The sequence below is a fragment of the Rhizophagus irregularis genome, chromosome 10 (assembly GCF_026210795.1).
Source record: "Rhizophagus irregularis chromosome 10, complete sequence".
Classification (NCBI taxonomy): domain Eukaryota; kingdom Fungi; phylum Glomeromycota; class Glomeromycetes; order Glomerales; family Glomeraceae; genus Rhizophagus; species Rhizophagus irregularis.
Genome location: NC_089438.1, coordinates 3,659,576 through 3,676,715, shown reverse-complemented (window position 1 = coordinate 3,676,715; position 17,140 = coordinate 3,659,576). Strand labels below are relative to the sequence as shown.

At 27.0% G+C, this 17,140-nt stretch overlaps 2 protein-coding genes across 2 annotated transcripts; one reads left to right on the top strand and one right to left on the bottom strand.

Moving 5' to 3' along the window:
- Nucleotides 1–208: 208 nt before the first annotated feature.
- Nucleotides 209–6,979, bottom strand: OCT59_002273 (uncharacterized protein; the record flags this gene model as incomplete). Its single annotated transcript, XM_025333368.2, has 15 exons — nt 209–601; nt 700–1,067; nt 1,154–1,862; nt 1,948–2,332; nt 2,421–3,101; nt 3,194–3,737; nt 3,810–4,098; nt 4,168–5,331; nt 5,418–5,957; nt 6,040–6,084; nt 6,161–6,290; nt 6,375–6,430; nt 6,516–6,667; nt 6,759–6,805; nt 6,882–6,979. The coding sequence occupies 15 exons, from the start codon at nt 6,977–6,979 to the stop codon at nt 467–469; spliced, it is 5,343 nt and encodes a 1,780-aa protein (XP_025189822.1). The 3' UTR covers nt 209–466.
- Nucleotides 6,980–12,692: 5,713 nt separating this feature from the next.
- Nucleotides 12,693–16,691, top strand: OCT59_002272 (uncharacterized protein; the record flags this gene model as incomplete). The annotated part of the gene is made up of 13 exons (XM_066144387.1): nt 12,693–12,859; nt 12,939–13,131; nt 13,247–13,432; nt 13,511–13,694; nt 13,936–14,008; nt 14,089–14,437; nt 14,524–14,582; nt 14,648–15,269; nt 15,347–15,378; nt 15,454–15,664; nt 15,744–15,963; nt 16,078–16,504; nt 16,651–16,691. Exons 1-13 carry the CDS (start codon nt 12,712–12,714, stop codon nt 16,689–16,691), a joined length of 2,745 nt encoding a protein of 914 aa, XP_065995552.1. The 5' UTR covers nt 12,693–12,711.
- Between the last annotated feature and the right edge of the window lie 449 nt (nt 16,692–17,140).

Below are 17,140 nucleotides of genomic sequence, written 5' to 3'. Positions count from 1 at the left end.
TGGTACATTTCAATTTATAGTCTCATGAAAGCCATAAAGTCAAATTCCTTAATGAGCAATATGAGAGTGTAATTATTTTAGGTAATTTATAGCAAAACATATATATATATATTAAGATGGTATTAATATTCGGACCCTATGTATAGTACAATATAACAATACATTAAAGTTTATCATTTCATTCAAAAAAAAAACTTCTTTCAACCATGATCAAATTGTTATTTATGAATAACTAATATATAAAATAATAAACAAAATAAAATGAGATATAAATATAGTACATTTATATATAAACCTATACTAAAATATTGTTATGAATACTAACTAAAATCATTGAAGTAATAGGAATTAAAAAAAACATAATAATAATAATAATAAATTTAAAAAATAATAATATACATATAATTAACATTATTCATTGAATATCTATTGGTATAATATATTTATCTATTCAAGATTTTATATTTTAATTTCGAGTTAAAAATCGATTAAAACTTTTCCAAAAAGTTTTAGTGCTAAAAGTTTTAACTGAGATTTCACGTTTATTCATTAATTCCAAGAAAATTGGCATATATGTTTTTGCGAGTGATGAAGAATAATACTATTAAAAAAAAAGAAAAAAAGAGTAATAATATAAAAATTAGAATCAAATATAAAACTATAAAAAAAAAACTTTTTTTAAAAAAAAATTATGCTTACTTCAAATTCTGAATTATGGAGTTGAACAAAATTATGTGCCAATATATGACAAAATATCATGAACCAATAAGTCATAGCATCAATTGTTGGTTTAGTTTTGCATTCTTGTTCGTGTAATTCAAGGTAAAATTTTAAATTAAAAAATAACGCTCCATCACGATTAAATGCAATTGAGTTTACACTATCATCATAAAATATACGAATGACTTTTGATGTAATTTCAAAAATATCTGCAAGATCTTTTATCATATTTATGAACTGGCTCAATGGAGCAGTACGTGATTGAGATAAGATTTCTGAATGATCAACCTCATTAGGAACGTAGAGTTCAATCTTTTGTAAGTTTCCAACACAGTGTATTGAATAACCTACAATTAAATAAATCAAAATTAACAAAAAAGAAAGATAATAAACATAATCAAATTAAAAAACAATATCGTATGTTACTTATTACCAGGCATTACGTCACAATAATTCACTTGGCTTTCGCTTATACAAGTTTTTGTGTTATGTTTTGTATTAGAACTTTTAATATTTCCTGAATTAGAATAACAAGATTTTATGGAATCTTGTAAAAAGTTTCTTAAATCTTGTGTATTTTCAGAAGTTATGGTAATTGGTTCCTTATTTTTAAGAGATTTGATCAAATTAATATCTTCATTATCATAATCTTGAGATTGCTCATCATTGTTCAGGAAAGAAAACTTAGGCAATTTAGGTTCGAATATTCCTATATTCGTTAAACTTGATAAAGGTGCGGATAAAACCGTGTTGAAATAAGAAATATCCTTCGAATTAAATGATGTCAAGATATGATTTGCTATTTGTTGTGAAACATCGATTAAATTAGAGTTAGGAGTAACATAAAGAATACATGAATTCTTGCTTTCTTGAAAAATATTGGTGGTAATATTATTTTTTTCATTTATAGTAATGGATCCTAACTTATAACTTGTTTCCATATATTCGATCTCTCTAACTTTTAGTTTTTTAAGCCATTTTTCATTGTACTTAAATACTTCTTTCGGGTGGTTAAGATAGAACAAGCTCGCTCGTTCATTAATTATTTTTTGTAATTGTTGAGAATACCGAGTTTTTTGAATTGGACCAGTTGGAATCACGGATTTTAGTACAGAATTATGCAACGATTTACTTCCCAATTTCTAATTTTTTTTTTAAAAAAAAAGAAAAAAAAAGAATATGAAATAATCCTTTATTAAAGGTTAAAAAAAATTTTAATATACATACCATATATAAAGGTTCCAATTTTTTAGGAGCTAATAATGGATCAAAAGCTTGCTGATATATTTTATTATCATTTACGTAAATTTCTTTCGCTGATGCCAGATAATAATTATTCTTCTCTTCGCTATTAAGACCAAGTTTATTAGCAATTAAAACATCGAGTTCATTCATTTTTCCTGGGGTTATTTCATCAAGATCATCGTTAATTTTTTTCAAAATGTTCAGGTATTCTTTTACATCATCCTTATATAAATGCCACAATTCATGTGAAAAATTAACTAACAAATTAACAAAATCTTGTGAGGATGGCTCATTTTTAACACCACACTTGGCTAAAAAATCATTAGCTTTTTTTCCAAAATCAATACTGACAAAGAAATTATTTAAGCTAAAAAAAAAAAAATATGCATTTATTTTATTATTTTTTAGAACATGCTTAACAAAATGTTTATTAAAAAAAAGTTAAGAATACGTACCAATCCTTTAGTTCAAAGAAACAGTCACGTGGCCTGATAAGTTTGTTAATAAATTCATCAGGACGAATTTCATATTGAATTGGAATAAATTCGAAATCTTCAAGCTTCTTCCAATCAGAATCAGTGAAACTTCCTTTTTGTGTATATAAATATTCAAAAATTTTTTTTGCTTTATTTTCATCTTTTGGTGGATTCTCAGTTAACCTCTTTAAAAGATTTGTATGATAAGGATTTTGACGAACACCAAAATCTTTTGCTTTGGAACGTAAATCTTCACGTATAATTTTGAATCCCAATATCTCGCATTCTTCATTAATAAAGCATTCCCAATACCTTGCATAATAATCAGAATTTGAGCAAGGTAAAAATGCAATATCGATTTCTTCTGGTTTATAATGTTGTGAATATTTACTATGAAAGCAATTAGCAAAGTACTTGAGGGACATTTCTCGAATTTCAGGATAAATTGGATTTGTTATCAGGTTGAGAATTGTTCCAAGGTCGGGATCAATTCTTCTTAAAATTTCCAAATAATTGTCTAAATATAAATTCCACAATTCATGTGATGAATCAATTGATATTTCGGCAAAATCAGCTGAGGATGGTTCTTTAGCACCACATTTGGCCAAAAATTCATTGGCCTTTGTTCCAAAATCAACATATGGAAAGAAATTATTCAAGCTAAAAAAAACAAAAAAAACAAAAAATAATTTTCTTTTAAAAAAAACAAAAAATATTCATTAAAAAAAGATTTGTGTTCAAAAAGTACATACCTTTCTTCTTTAAGTTTAAGGAAACAGTCACGTGGTTTTAAAAGCTCGTCAGTAATTACGTCATGTTGACTTTCAACTCGAATTGGAATAATGTTGGAATTATTGAGAGTCTTCCAATCGGCATCAGTAAAAAGTTCTTTTTTTGCATTCAAATATTCAAAAACTTCTTTTGCCTTACTTTCAGTTTTTGGTGGATTCTCAGTTAACATCTTTATGAATTCTTCACGATTAGGTTGTTGACGAACACCAAGTTTTTTCGCTTCAGGAATTAAATCTTTACGTATAATTTGGAAATCCATTATCATGCACTTATCATTAGTAAAGCACTCCGAAGGCGTTGCGTAAGTGTTGGAATTTGAGCAAGGCAAAAATGCAATATCGATATTTTCCGGTACGTAAAATACTTCAGAATATTTATCAAATTTATCAATAAAATATTGGAGAGCCAATTCCCGAATTTCAGGATTAGTTGGAGGCGCTGCCAGTCTGAGAATTGTATCGAGTTTGGGATATTCTTGCAAACCCAAACTGATTAAAAATTTTCCTATAAATTTGGATTAATTAAATATATATATAACTTGATAAATTAACAAACAAATTAAATGAATGAATATACCTTCGATTGATTTATTAGACCATCCTACTTTCCAATCAATTATAGGTAAACCAAGCTCACGGTATAATCTTGAAGGTATATGTAAGTCATTGGCGACAAAACGTTGAATTTTTCCATTTGACTGTGTACCTAATAAATTTTCTCTAGGCCAGATGGGATTATTCTTCAATTTATTCATATCGCTCTCCTTGAGATCATCAGATACTGAAGCAAGATATTGTAAGACTTGAATATAATCACAATCTTCTTGACTAACGAGTCGTTCAAGAATGAGTTTTAATTTTATAACCTATATAAGCAATTAATTATTAATATACTCTAAAATTATTAATGGTAAATTATAAAAAAATATCCTTGCCTTATGAACTCCAAAGTGTTCCATCAAAAGTTGAATACTCGATGTGAAGTTTTGAAACTTTATCGTTGGCAAGCTAGGAAATATATCAACCCCATGGAAATAAGTTTTTTTAGGAGCTTTCATTCCAAATTTAGTTGGTATGCATCTCTTTTTAACAAATAATTGTCGAATAGTTTCTTTATCTTGTGGTGAAATACTAGCCAAATTTTTTGCCAAAACATGGTGAACTTTTTCAGCAAATTCGGGATCTGATTCTAATTCAGGATGGTTAACAATAAACTTTGCCCAATCAACCAATGATAATTCGGTCCATTTCAAGCTGTTCTTAAGCTCATGATCAGTGAAATTTCTGGAAATATTATATGGTAAAACTTTAAATGGGATACTTATATCTAAGGGAATTTTGTCTGGATTCAAATAAAATTTAATCGCACTGAGAGTTTGAGAACTATCACCAATTCGTGCAAACTTCAAAAGCTGTGTGTCAAAGGTATTTCCTTTTGATAGATAAGAAATCCACCATTTCAAAAGTTTAATTATTTCATTTTCAGAAAATGCTCGACTTTTAAGTTCAACTAGAATATCTTTAAAGCCTAACTCTTCTATTAGTTTTGTATCTTTAGCTTTAGCAAAAAATGTGTTACATTGTTCCAACAAATTTTCTGGAACGAGTGGGACTGTCTTTATGAATTCTACCATTTCCGGATTAGGTAAGCGAACATCAGATATTGGAAGGATACCGTTTGTTGATAAAATAAGCATGTTCTGCTTCAAGCAATTTGAAAATTGGGTTTCTGCTATTGTGCTAACTTGCGTATTCGGAGTACTTGTATTGTATGTAAAATGTGATATAGCGTATACTGCCCATTTTTCCAGCCATTCACGGTAGGGAGGTGCTGATTGCACGATTGGCGTGCGATTACTGGATTTAAAACGTTTTACAAGCCATTTATATAACGACTTTTTCTTGGATGCACGCTTTTTAGGGCGGTTCGTTTCTTCATTATCTTCAACATCTAAACTGATATTCCCATTATATTGATGCAACATTTGAACCATTTCATTTTCGTATAAAATTCTGCTCAATGTCCCTGCTAGACATAACATTTCATTGTTATATTCTGCTAATGTTGGTTCAGCAAAATCAATCAACTCTCGTTCCATCTAGAAGGATATATATGTAATAATTATATTAATAAGATAATGATATCAATAATAAAATATTATATAATAAGTTAAAATATACTTACAGTAGGAATTACACGAGCTGCCAAATGAGAACAAGAACCGGTTGTTTGATTAGTTGGGAAACCAATATATACTTTTCCTTGTTCAGGATATGAAATTAAATCTTTATATATAGGAGAAAGATTTTTGATATAATCTATAGGTGAATCAAGCTCGTTAAATTCAGTAAAAATCATTTGGATGGAAGTTTTATTTGGTGATTTTTTCTTAGTAACGCGTTCCATTTTTGTAGAAAATTCATCGTTAACATTAACATCCAAATGACCATTTGCAATTCTAAATACAATAGTCGATACTTCCTTTTGATACATATTTGAACGCAATTGTTTTATATTAATTTTCGTTGGTATAAGTAATCTCATAACGTCTAGTTTAACTCTTCTAAAATCTACTGATGTAAGATGAAACATTTTTTTTGGAGAAAATGTGTTAAAACCAGATGCAATATCTATAAGTTTAGGCTTGTGCACTTTCTTTGATAGTTGTGCTATTAATGTATCGTCAATATACAATGAAACGTCTTGAAGATTTTCTGTAGATCCCTATTATTGTAAAAAAAAAAACGAAGGAATATAATATTAATTATAAAGATTAAAATAGCGAACTTTATATAAATAAACTAACCAATGAATTAACCAAGAACCGAGTGAATTCCTCAATATTTGGTATCTAATTAACGAGAAAAAAAGGAGCGTCAAGGTACGAATATAATGACACGTATATAATTTGATCAAGAAATATTTACATCTAAAGGTTCTCTAGTGTCCATAAAAAATGTTGTCCAATCTTTATCATCATCATCAGTTGGTCCTTGTTTCGTATACAACTGATTTCCGCGCCAATAGAAAGCCATTCCTTGTCCGCCGGAAGAAACACTATGTGAATACGTATATAGATTAATAAATAGTTCGTTTTGAGTAAGAAAAAAAAAAATAATTAAAGCCTTTATAATTACTTACAATGGAGTTTCAGTAACAGAAAATACTGAATAAAATCCTACGCCAAAAGCGCCTATCTATTAATGGCATAAAAAGAAATGTTACACGATGATTTTAACTTTAAAAAAAATGATGAAATTATTTTTAAGATTTCTTCCTTACCTTTTGCTCATCAGGATTTCCTTCGGCAATTTTCACTAATCGATTCCAATCTTCAGCTCTAAAAATGAATCCATTATTTTTGAATATTATTTTTGTGATTTTATTACCATCTGTTTCAAATAAAATTTTAACGCTTGAAGATTCCGCATCATCTTTAATTAAATATATAAAATGATAATTAAATCTTTTGTTATAAAATTATAGGTTAAATATATATAAGAAGGTATAAAATAAAAATTTTACCAGAATTTTGCATTAACTCTCGAAATATTACAAATTTACAAGAGTATCTAAAGAATAAAAAAAATTATAAATATATATATTTTTTAATAAACAATAATGAACACATCATAGTTAACGACATACCTAGCTAAAATTTTATAAATTAAATCTCTTTGATTGACTTCGACACGTCCCTCACTAGAGTTTGAAAGGATGTGATTTCTAACACTGTCCAAAGACATTATGAAATATTATGATAAATATTAAAAGATGAAATTAACGTTAAGGAAATGAATTTTTTTTAAAAAAGAAACATCTAAACTGGTTGATATTTATTGATCATTGATAATCATTATTGAACTTTATATAGTAAACTGAATAAATCCTATATTGTTATTTGTAATAATCTTTACTGTTAAATAATGAATAAATAGACAGGTTTCTAGAATATGTATCTTCGATGTGGAAAACTGCTATTTATAAATCGATGATCTAATGATCTACTGTACCATGTTCTGAACTTGTATTTTACACGTGTTAAAATTCTATTATAATCTACATTCTACAGGTGATACAAGATATTATTATTGTTTAAACAGTTCTAGTAAACTAAAAAAGTTTTTGGTGTTTATTTTGGCAATCATTTATGAGAAGTTTATAACCATTAATTAATTTTTCCATATCCGAGAACGGAGAACGGTCCAGATATTATTTTATTTATTTGGTTTAATAAATATGTAAAAATCGTATTTTTTTTTTAATTTTTTTTTTAAGAATCCATTAATATATCGAATGTTTCATGATTTATACTTTAATAATATATATACAATAATAATAAAATTATCAGTGTGGGCTGTGTGGTTTAGTTTGGCTTTGTAACCGTAATACTTCAATGACATTTATGCGTCGAGGCGTAAGATAATGAGTTTGTTTATCTGTCTAACCGATTGATCGACATAACATTTTAAAAATAAAAATGATTAACTCTATTTGGTTAGTTTCATATCATTTTATGGTATTTTTAATTTATATCATTTTGTGATATTTATAATTTATTTATTATTTTTTTTTTTAAACTTAAATTATGATATTTATAATTTAAACTATTTTAGGGTTTTAAAGGATGATTTTTTTTTGGACTAGACCGAATTAATCTAAACCCCACATTATTTAATCAAACGTAAAAATTCAAAATAATAATAAATAATACATCTAGTATTCTAGTCCAAGACTAATAAAGTTACAAAAGTAATGAAATTGACAAATTAAATATATTAAATATATTTAATATTATTATATAATATATATTATTATTTTTTAATTTAATTAATATTCAGATAATTTATGCAAATTAAATGATATGAAAAAATAAAATGTGAACTTTAAAATATATATTGGCCTTGTTCATTTCTATCAGTTGTATTTTTTGGCGTATGACTGAAAAATAGGTCTTATGATAAAATAATTCTATACCGTAAGTCAATACATACATTTTGATATTGTTTCCATACAAGTTTCCTTTTGTGGACAGAATTTCTTTTTTAAAAATTTCATACGCATGGCACATTTTATTTTGATTGTTTTGCTCACTCCTTTAGTAATAGAATATTAAAACTGTTACACTTAATCAGTTACTCAGTATAATATTTAAAAATCAAACACCCTTTATACCATAATGTACCCCGTATTTATCTGTTGTGTTATGGTAAATCTTCATCTCTAGAAGACGAATAAAAGAATATTTCTGTTCCTAAAAAAATCTAGAAAAAGAATAAATACAATAAAAAAAATTTTCATTCTGACGATATTTTCGACGCTGCTGCACCTCCAATCAAGACTCATGACAATCAATTATTACGCAATCGGAATTATAAACTCCTTTTATTATGCAGCCAAATAGGATCACGCAGTCACGCAGTCAGAGTACAAACTATCGCATAAATATTTTTGACGCATTTACATCATTTGGATTAAATATCACATACACTACCCAGAAAAAAGTCAGTGAATATCCGTAAATTACAATAATCGTTACGAAAATTATCCTTCTATATAAAATTATGTCTTTTGTGTAATAAGTAAAGTTGATCATTTGTAATATTTTATGGTTTATTAAATGAATCAAGATTTTTAACGAAAAGTGAAAAGTATGTAAATAAAATTAATTATCAACGGAAATTTTTAAAATATTGAAATGTATCATCAAAATAAATGAAATAGTCTATAAGTTACACACATTTAACAAAGATGATTGGCTAAAGAACAAAATTGTGATCTTCGGGTTCTGGCCACAATATAAAAAGCTAGAAATAACAAGTTTTGATTATGTTTTTACACACCATTAAACTTCAATAAAAGTAATAAAAATATGAGCGTATTTTTTTTTTAATAATTTTTCCAAATTTTTCATACATACAGTAATTTAAATGTGTTTGCGCTATAACCTGTGTTGGTTGACTTTGAAAGTGCATCATTATTTTAATATTTGTCGATTTTTTTCATGAATTTTGAAAAAATTTCCTATAAATCCATTTCCTTTCGATGGAAAATTCTTTTTAATAATGATTGAAATATCGATATAAAATAATTATATGTAACCGAAATTATAAATTTGAAATTTTTTCTCGATAGATTTCTTAATTATAGTCACGAATATTTGAAAACTCCCAAATTTCTCACTATCTTTCAGATGATACAGCATAGAATTAAATTTTGAAAGTTTGAAAGAAATTTTTTTTTAATCAATTTCATATTTCAATCACGTAATGCAAATTTTATACTTCATGTTTAAATCGTAAATAGTATTTATAAATAGAGCATATAAATGTTGTGCCCGAAATCTCAATATGCCCCAAATTGACGATTAATCATCGATAATTACTATATGTCAAAAGTAATGCTAGAAAATTCTTAAGGCATTATAAAGGTGGGCCGAAAATTTAGGCCGGTCGTTGATTGTGGCTAACGTGGATCCGACTCTGAAAACAGACTTTGCACAGTTATGTATTTTTGGCATATAATAAATTCCCTTTATGTTTTTGCCTACTCTCCATCCAATAAATCAATCCTCAAATTCTTCGAAGCATCAGGTCCTAATACAGTCTACGAACACTTCTGTATCGGGTCGTAAAACATGACAGTTCCGAACGTCACACAAGAATCTAATATTCCAAAAAACCGAAGGTGAAGAAATTTCCACAAATTGAATCCTCCTAGAAAGCGTTATCGACCTTGAACAGCAATGGCTCATCTATTCACACGCCTAAAACTCTTCCCCAGGTCCAAATTCCAAAAATTCTTCACTTTAAAATGGTCGTTCATCTTCCATAATTCCATGTGATCGAAACTTTTTGGAACGAAAAATTTTCGACGGCGATCAATTCCAAAAAAAATCCATAATCAAATAATCCACGTGATAATTTTTGCGTCACTTTTGTATCAACTGGTAGTGAATTTACTAATTAAGGGGCGCAGTATTATATTTAAATTAAGTGTTGAAGTGTTTAACATTTACTGCGGTCCGGAATTGACCTTAAACTATCATGAATTATGGTGTTAGGGGTACTTGTATTGTTACTCGTTAGGGGATTAAGATGGTCAAGGGGATCAAAATGGTTAAGTATGACAACCAATTATTTTATCAGGAATTTAAAAATAGAAATAATTATTTTAATGGGGATATTTAAAGTAAGGGTAGATAGAATATAATTATTATAAATATACCTTAAATCAGACCTACTTGAACATAAGAATTTTTACCCTTTAATTTTCGATTCTTTTTGCCTTTTTCTTATGATGAAAAAGTGCCTCATTAATTATTTTAATTAATGATTTATTGGGATTAGTGACAATAAGGGGAAACTATCGAAGTTTTATTATAGAAATATTAGTTATAGGGTTTCAGCTTCAATTTTTTCACTTAAGATCTGCGAGAATATTAAAAAAATTAAAAAAATTAAAAATTTAATAAAGAACATGAAAAAGCTTAAATATTATTGTGTTTATAATTTATTTATTTAAAGATTAATGCATATAAATAATGACATGCTAGTATAACAAATAAAAATATTTATTTAAATTTTTATTTTCATATTTTAAAGAGCGAGCGCCATTGCATAGGACTTCAAGGGATTGAAAGTGTATGGCGAGGCTGGTAAAAAGTATGTATGTATGATTTTTTTTTCACAATTTTTCTATATTTAGCAATCAAAGTAGTACGATTTAAAATCATACGTACTAACAAAAAACGCAAACTACATACTATATTACAATACTAAGAGTTTGCCACATCAAACTACAGTACAAAAGTAATTCTTTATTATTAGGAATAAAATTATAACATTTCCCGAGTTTCTTAATGAAAATAAAAATAAATATGAAAATGAAAAATTCAAGAAAGAAAAGAATTTTTAAGTCTATTATTTCACTAAACTTCACGTAATATATTTAAAGAAACTAAAGAACCAATTAAAATAATAATTCCCGCAAAATAAAAGTAAATAAATTATAATTGGTATTTTTGATCCCCTAAATAAAATCAGTCAGCCAATAGTTTAAGGTCATTGCATCAAAATTATCAACGGTTGATCAATTGATTAAATTTCCGAAAATTCCAAAAATCCGTACCGTACTTGTCCTATATACAGTATACTATATATATTATAGAGCCAATACTTTTTATATGACATTTCCCACACTTTGATCCACTAACTCGAATACAAGAGGATCTCTTCTGGTCGAGCTGGTTTATCATTTAACTTTCATTTTCAAACAATGGCGCAGTAGAATTAATAGACCGCTTAACGATCTTAACGTGATTGAATTATTACACGGTACAAATAACAGTCGCCTAATATGTAATACTATTAAATATTTTAATAATGTAATTTATAATATACTATTTGATTTTTGATATTGTTATAATATGTGATAATACAGCAACAATTGATGAGCGGAGGTGAATATGGGGAACCTAAAAATTTGCGATTAATTGGATGATTTGGATCATCATCCATAATACAGGTTTTTACTAATTGAGAATTAACACAATTAAATCATAAATTTATTTTCATCAAATAGTAAAAGTCACCATTATTAAAAGTGTTTATTAATATTCCAATTTTGAGTAACATAATTCCGAAGTAAAATTAAAATATGAAAAAATAACTTATACCGTACCATTCCGAAATCAAACAACCCGTAAATAAGCAACCTGGCCCGCATTATGGTAATTTTGACCAGAATTATGACTAATTGGCCGGTTGTTTAATTTCGGAATGGTACGGTAAATGGTCTTTTTTTTTGTGATGAGATTGAACAAAATGATCAGTAATGTGGTGATATTATAAGAATGTCAGCCAAATCCCGGATGTGCATTTTCACATAATCTTTTCCAAGAGTTCTGGAATCAATTTAAGTCTTTAAGCCTATCCCGAAACCATAAAAAAAAAGAGAATGTTGGTAATATTCCCAAAAATAATTACTATCTTCACATTTTCTTTTTCCTGATTTTTATTCCAAAAAAAAATACGCATGTGAAATTTATTTACGCCTTGGCCAAATGCAGCGTGTGAAAAAGTCGATCGTAACACAACAATGTAACTTAATAAATACAACCGCAAGTTTTAAACCAGAATTTTTCAAAAAGAATTACTTATTAGGAACATAATTAATGATATGTCGGCACATTATTTAGCCGATTGTTTCCAAAAACGATTTCAATATTTCAATGCTCATTTATATACAGAATTTAAAATTATTTATCGTTTAAAATTTTTTAAATTTTTGTAAACGATTCTTATGGTACATGAATATTTTTATTTATTTATTATATGCTTTTTAATTAAAATTTTCTGCATTCCTAATAATATATCCAATAGTCACAATGTAAAATTAATTCGAATTATTCACAATAACAAATCAGTACTTTCTTTAATATAGTATTATAATTCTTTCTTTAGAAATTCAGGAAGACATGGATGAATCTTACATTCATAGCGATCCTTTAACGACGTCTTTACAGCAAGTTAAACATAATGAGATTTCTAGTGATTTAGCTGTTGATATTATTGGATTATATCGATTGTTGGACTTATGCAATGATGATGGTTCAAACGGCATTGGTAAATTTAGTTGTGAAATTAAAATGCTGGTACATTCTGTAAAGTAATATTAATTTTTCATTATGTTAAATTCTTGAAGTGGACAAGATAATTATCTCCAAGGAACAATTAAGGAAGCTATGCAATGATATGGTCCCGTCGAGTTTCAAATCTATTTCTGAAATTAATTATACGAAATTGAATTCAGTCTCATTTCGTCTTATTGGATGTTATGGAAATCGCAATTTAATCGCGAAGCTCTTGTTGAATAGAAATTTAATTAATCAACAAATGTAAATAAAGCGTATTTTTTTTATTTATTTATTATTATTATTATTTTGTTTTTTTTTTGGTAATAATGCTATGCCATTATATACGAAAATAATTAATCTATATTTTTTCTTACAGATATGATTTGCTTACAGTTACAGCATCAATTAATGATATAAATAAGCCTTCGTTACGTCCAGGAATTTACTTATTAAAAGTGAATTCTAATTTGGGTTTAATTATTCATTGGCCCGAAATTGAATGCTATGTAAATTCTTTAAGTGCTGCTTCTCAAATTAAGAGGAATATGGTTAATTTACACAGGTATCGTTTTTAAGTTTTTTTTTGCGTTAAAATTTAGGATTTATAATTAATTTCTCATTCTTAAATTTTTTTTTTTAGATACTTAACAAAACTTACCGATCACCAGATGTGTTTTATGAACGACAAAGATTTAGAAAACTTTGATTTTAATCTTGAGAATTCTGATACTAACACAGACGATGATGATGATACGGATGACGAATATGAAGTAAAAATATGCCAAGAAGAACAAGAAGATTTCAAGATTAATGATGGTTTTAAGGTTTGATTTTAAGATATTGCTAAATATCACCAGTAGTGACGGTCACCAGTGATTAATTTATGATGTAATGCCGGCCAGTGTTTTCTTATTAGATTTTTAATCCTGGCCAAAAGTACATCATAATGCTGGTATGGTGACCATCACCGCTGGTGAGCTTTAGCAATTTTCTTTATTTTATTTATTTCATTTAGATAAAAATTAAAAGCCAATAATTTATTTAATAATTTTTCATGATATAAAGGTGAATTTGTCTGATCAAATCAAGACCGAAATTAATAATCAAATAAAAGATGATATCCCATTACATCCAATAGGTTTGGTATTATAAAATTTTTTCATTGACTTAAATTGGGATTATCTTATTATTAAACTTGAGAAAACCTATCTTATTTAGTCGTGGAATCTACTACAAATCAATCATTTGTCACCCGACGACTGATAAAGAAAAATTCATTTGAGCCAAGCGCTTTATTCGTTTTTAAAGAAGAATTTCCAACCGATCTCAAAAATAAATTGAAAGATCATTATTTACGTATTGATCGTAAAAAAATGGATATGAAAGCATTAAGATTATTTATTAAATATGGATTAAAAATGGAAAATCTTTTAGATCCGTTGCAAGAAGCAATAACTGCTGCTAAAAAGCGAAATGATACGAGAAAGAATCGAGAATATGATGTTATAGTTGAGGATATCGAAATCATTAAACAAATGGCATCAATAAAACTACGTGCTTTTGAGAGGTGCATATATTGTATATATTGTTTAATATTTTTTTAAAAATTATTTACATTGTAATTAATTATGTTTTTCGTACTATTTATACTAGTTATTTTGGCAAATATATTGTGCAGGAAAATCCAATCCAAATAAATATAAACAATGAAGGTAAAACATATTATTAAATTAATCATTAAAAACTATTAATGATTAGTGCATCTTTAATTGTGTAGATCTTAAAAGAATCCAAGTAAAATATTCCGGAATAGAAAATCAAATTGAAGAAAAAATTAAAATCGATTCAAAAAAATGGAAAAAAATGAAAAAAAGATATAATTTAACATGTATCGTTATTAAAAATATGTTGGAAAAAATCAATGAAACAGAAAATAACGATGAAATGACAAAATCTGCAATAAAAACCTTTCAAGATATGTTTAATGATGAAATCAGCTCAAAGAAATTACTTGAAAAATATAAACAAAAAACACAACAATCGAAACTCAACTGGGTATCTGATGCAAAGCATTTGATATTCGGTGATTCTGACATCAAGAAGGCAAAACAAAAGACCAATGACAAGTCAGATGTAGAATTTATTCGAGAACTTGTAAATTTTAAATTATTTGAAGGGCATGATAATATTAAAGAAAATATTATAAATACTTTTATTAAAGAATACCATGAATGGAAAAAAGGAATTCCTAATAAACTTCAAGTAATTTTTCCAAATACTCAGCATAATAAACAACTAGAAGATAATTTGAGACGAGAATTTGAAAAAGAGAAGGAAGAAACCGAGAAATATATGTTTGAAAAGATATGTGATGAAATAGAAAATATAAATAAAGATGGGCAAGTATCTTAATATATATATATATTTTTTTAATTATTCCTTATTTACTAACAATTACGATATTATTCATTTGCAGTACTATGGTATTAAATGTATTAAGTGTAAAGGGTAAGTCATTTGTCTATTATTTATTTTATCCAAATAACTTTTTGATGGGTTAGAACTTTTTATTCTGAAATATAGAATCACTTTTCACGCCAAACTATGACATTAAAGCGATATATAATATTGAAGTGTTACAACCAAATAAGCTGCAGATAACTATTTATGAAGTATCATTAAAAGAAGACGATAAGTTACGGATTCAAGAAAATGAGTCTTATATTCCATATCCAACTCTTAGGAATCAATCTGGCACATCATTTCTCATTGATCCTCAAAAATATGATTTTAAGTAAGAAAATTGATAATTTTTATAACTTAATAAAGTTTTTTAGGAGAAATACTATCTAATATCATTTTTATAATTACAGAAAAATATCTCAGTTCGACAGTCGTAAATTTCTTCTCGTACTTTACAATAAAGAAAGGCTAAGAATTGAAATATTCTTTGATACTGCGCAACGATTAGCACATGATTTTAATTCTAGTAATTCTCGTTCGATCAAGACGTTGAATGCAGATGAAAATTTTCTTATTGCAATTAATGAGCCAAAAGGCTTGCTCGCTATATATAATACGAAAGAAGCTAAGGTATTTTAAAAATTTCCCTAGTTTTATTAATTTTTTTTTAATCGCACTTTATGGCTTAAAAATCATTTCCATTTCTTTTCTTTTCTTTCTTCTTTCTTTTTTTTAAAAAAATAGCTTAATGTATTTTCTTTTGACGACAGTCGTTCAAGGTTACATGGACGTAATGCGAATATTCAATTATTAAAATGGTATGATGAAAAAATACCGAACATTAAATATTTTCTATTCATCAAAGATACTGAGGAACTATGCTTTGTTGAGAATAGTGGACAAGCACGTATTTTTAAACTCGTAAATCTGCAATTCCGACCAGCAGTTTGTAATTTTCCGTATAATTTAGATTTAGTAAATGTTTTAAGTTCTCCGGATGGTTCTTGTATTATGGCATTTACGAAAGAAAAATTGAAAAATAAACCTGATGAAGATAATCCAATTATTTTTACTGGTAATAAAGAACAACACGGTTATAAAAATGATTTTAAAGAAATTAATCGTGTTTACGTTTATTTTTTCGAAAATTTTGGAGATTCTTTTAGTAAAGGTTTGCAATATAAAATTTTATGTTAAATTTAATAATAATATTTTTTTTTTCAGTTATTGATTTACCATTAAATTTTAACCTTGGAATTTCTTCAAATTTCCTGTATCGATAACCGACAAACCCATTTGATCTCACTCGATTTACAGAATGGATGCTTGAATTCTTTATTAGTCACAATTACTCTTGAAAAAACTCAATTTAATTTCCAGAAATGCACGCGGAAAAAAATCACTTACACTTCAGAGAACAAACCTAAATGATTTTATTAATACATATAAATTAATGTTTGAAAAATATCCAATAGATAGCTGTATCGATCCTAAACAAAATTGTCCTCTTAGTTTAAAAGTAGTTCTTGATACTAATGATAATAATATTAAAGAATACGACAAGAAATTTGAAAAATATTTGTTGTCTAATTCCTATGCAAATTGCTGTAACAAGAAATAATTTATTTCAACCACTTAAAGATGGATTATCTTCGGATGAAAATTATTTTATTGAAGATGGTCATCATGTAGATAATATAGCAAAAAACATATCATTTGGATGGTATGAGGGAATTTTCAAGCATTTTGGTTACAAAAAAGTAAAAGTTGTTTCGAGTATGGGTGAACAATCATGCGGGAAATCATT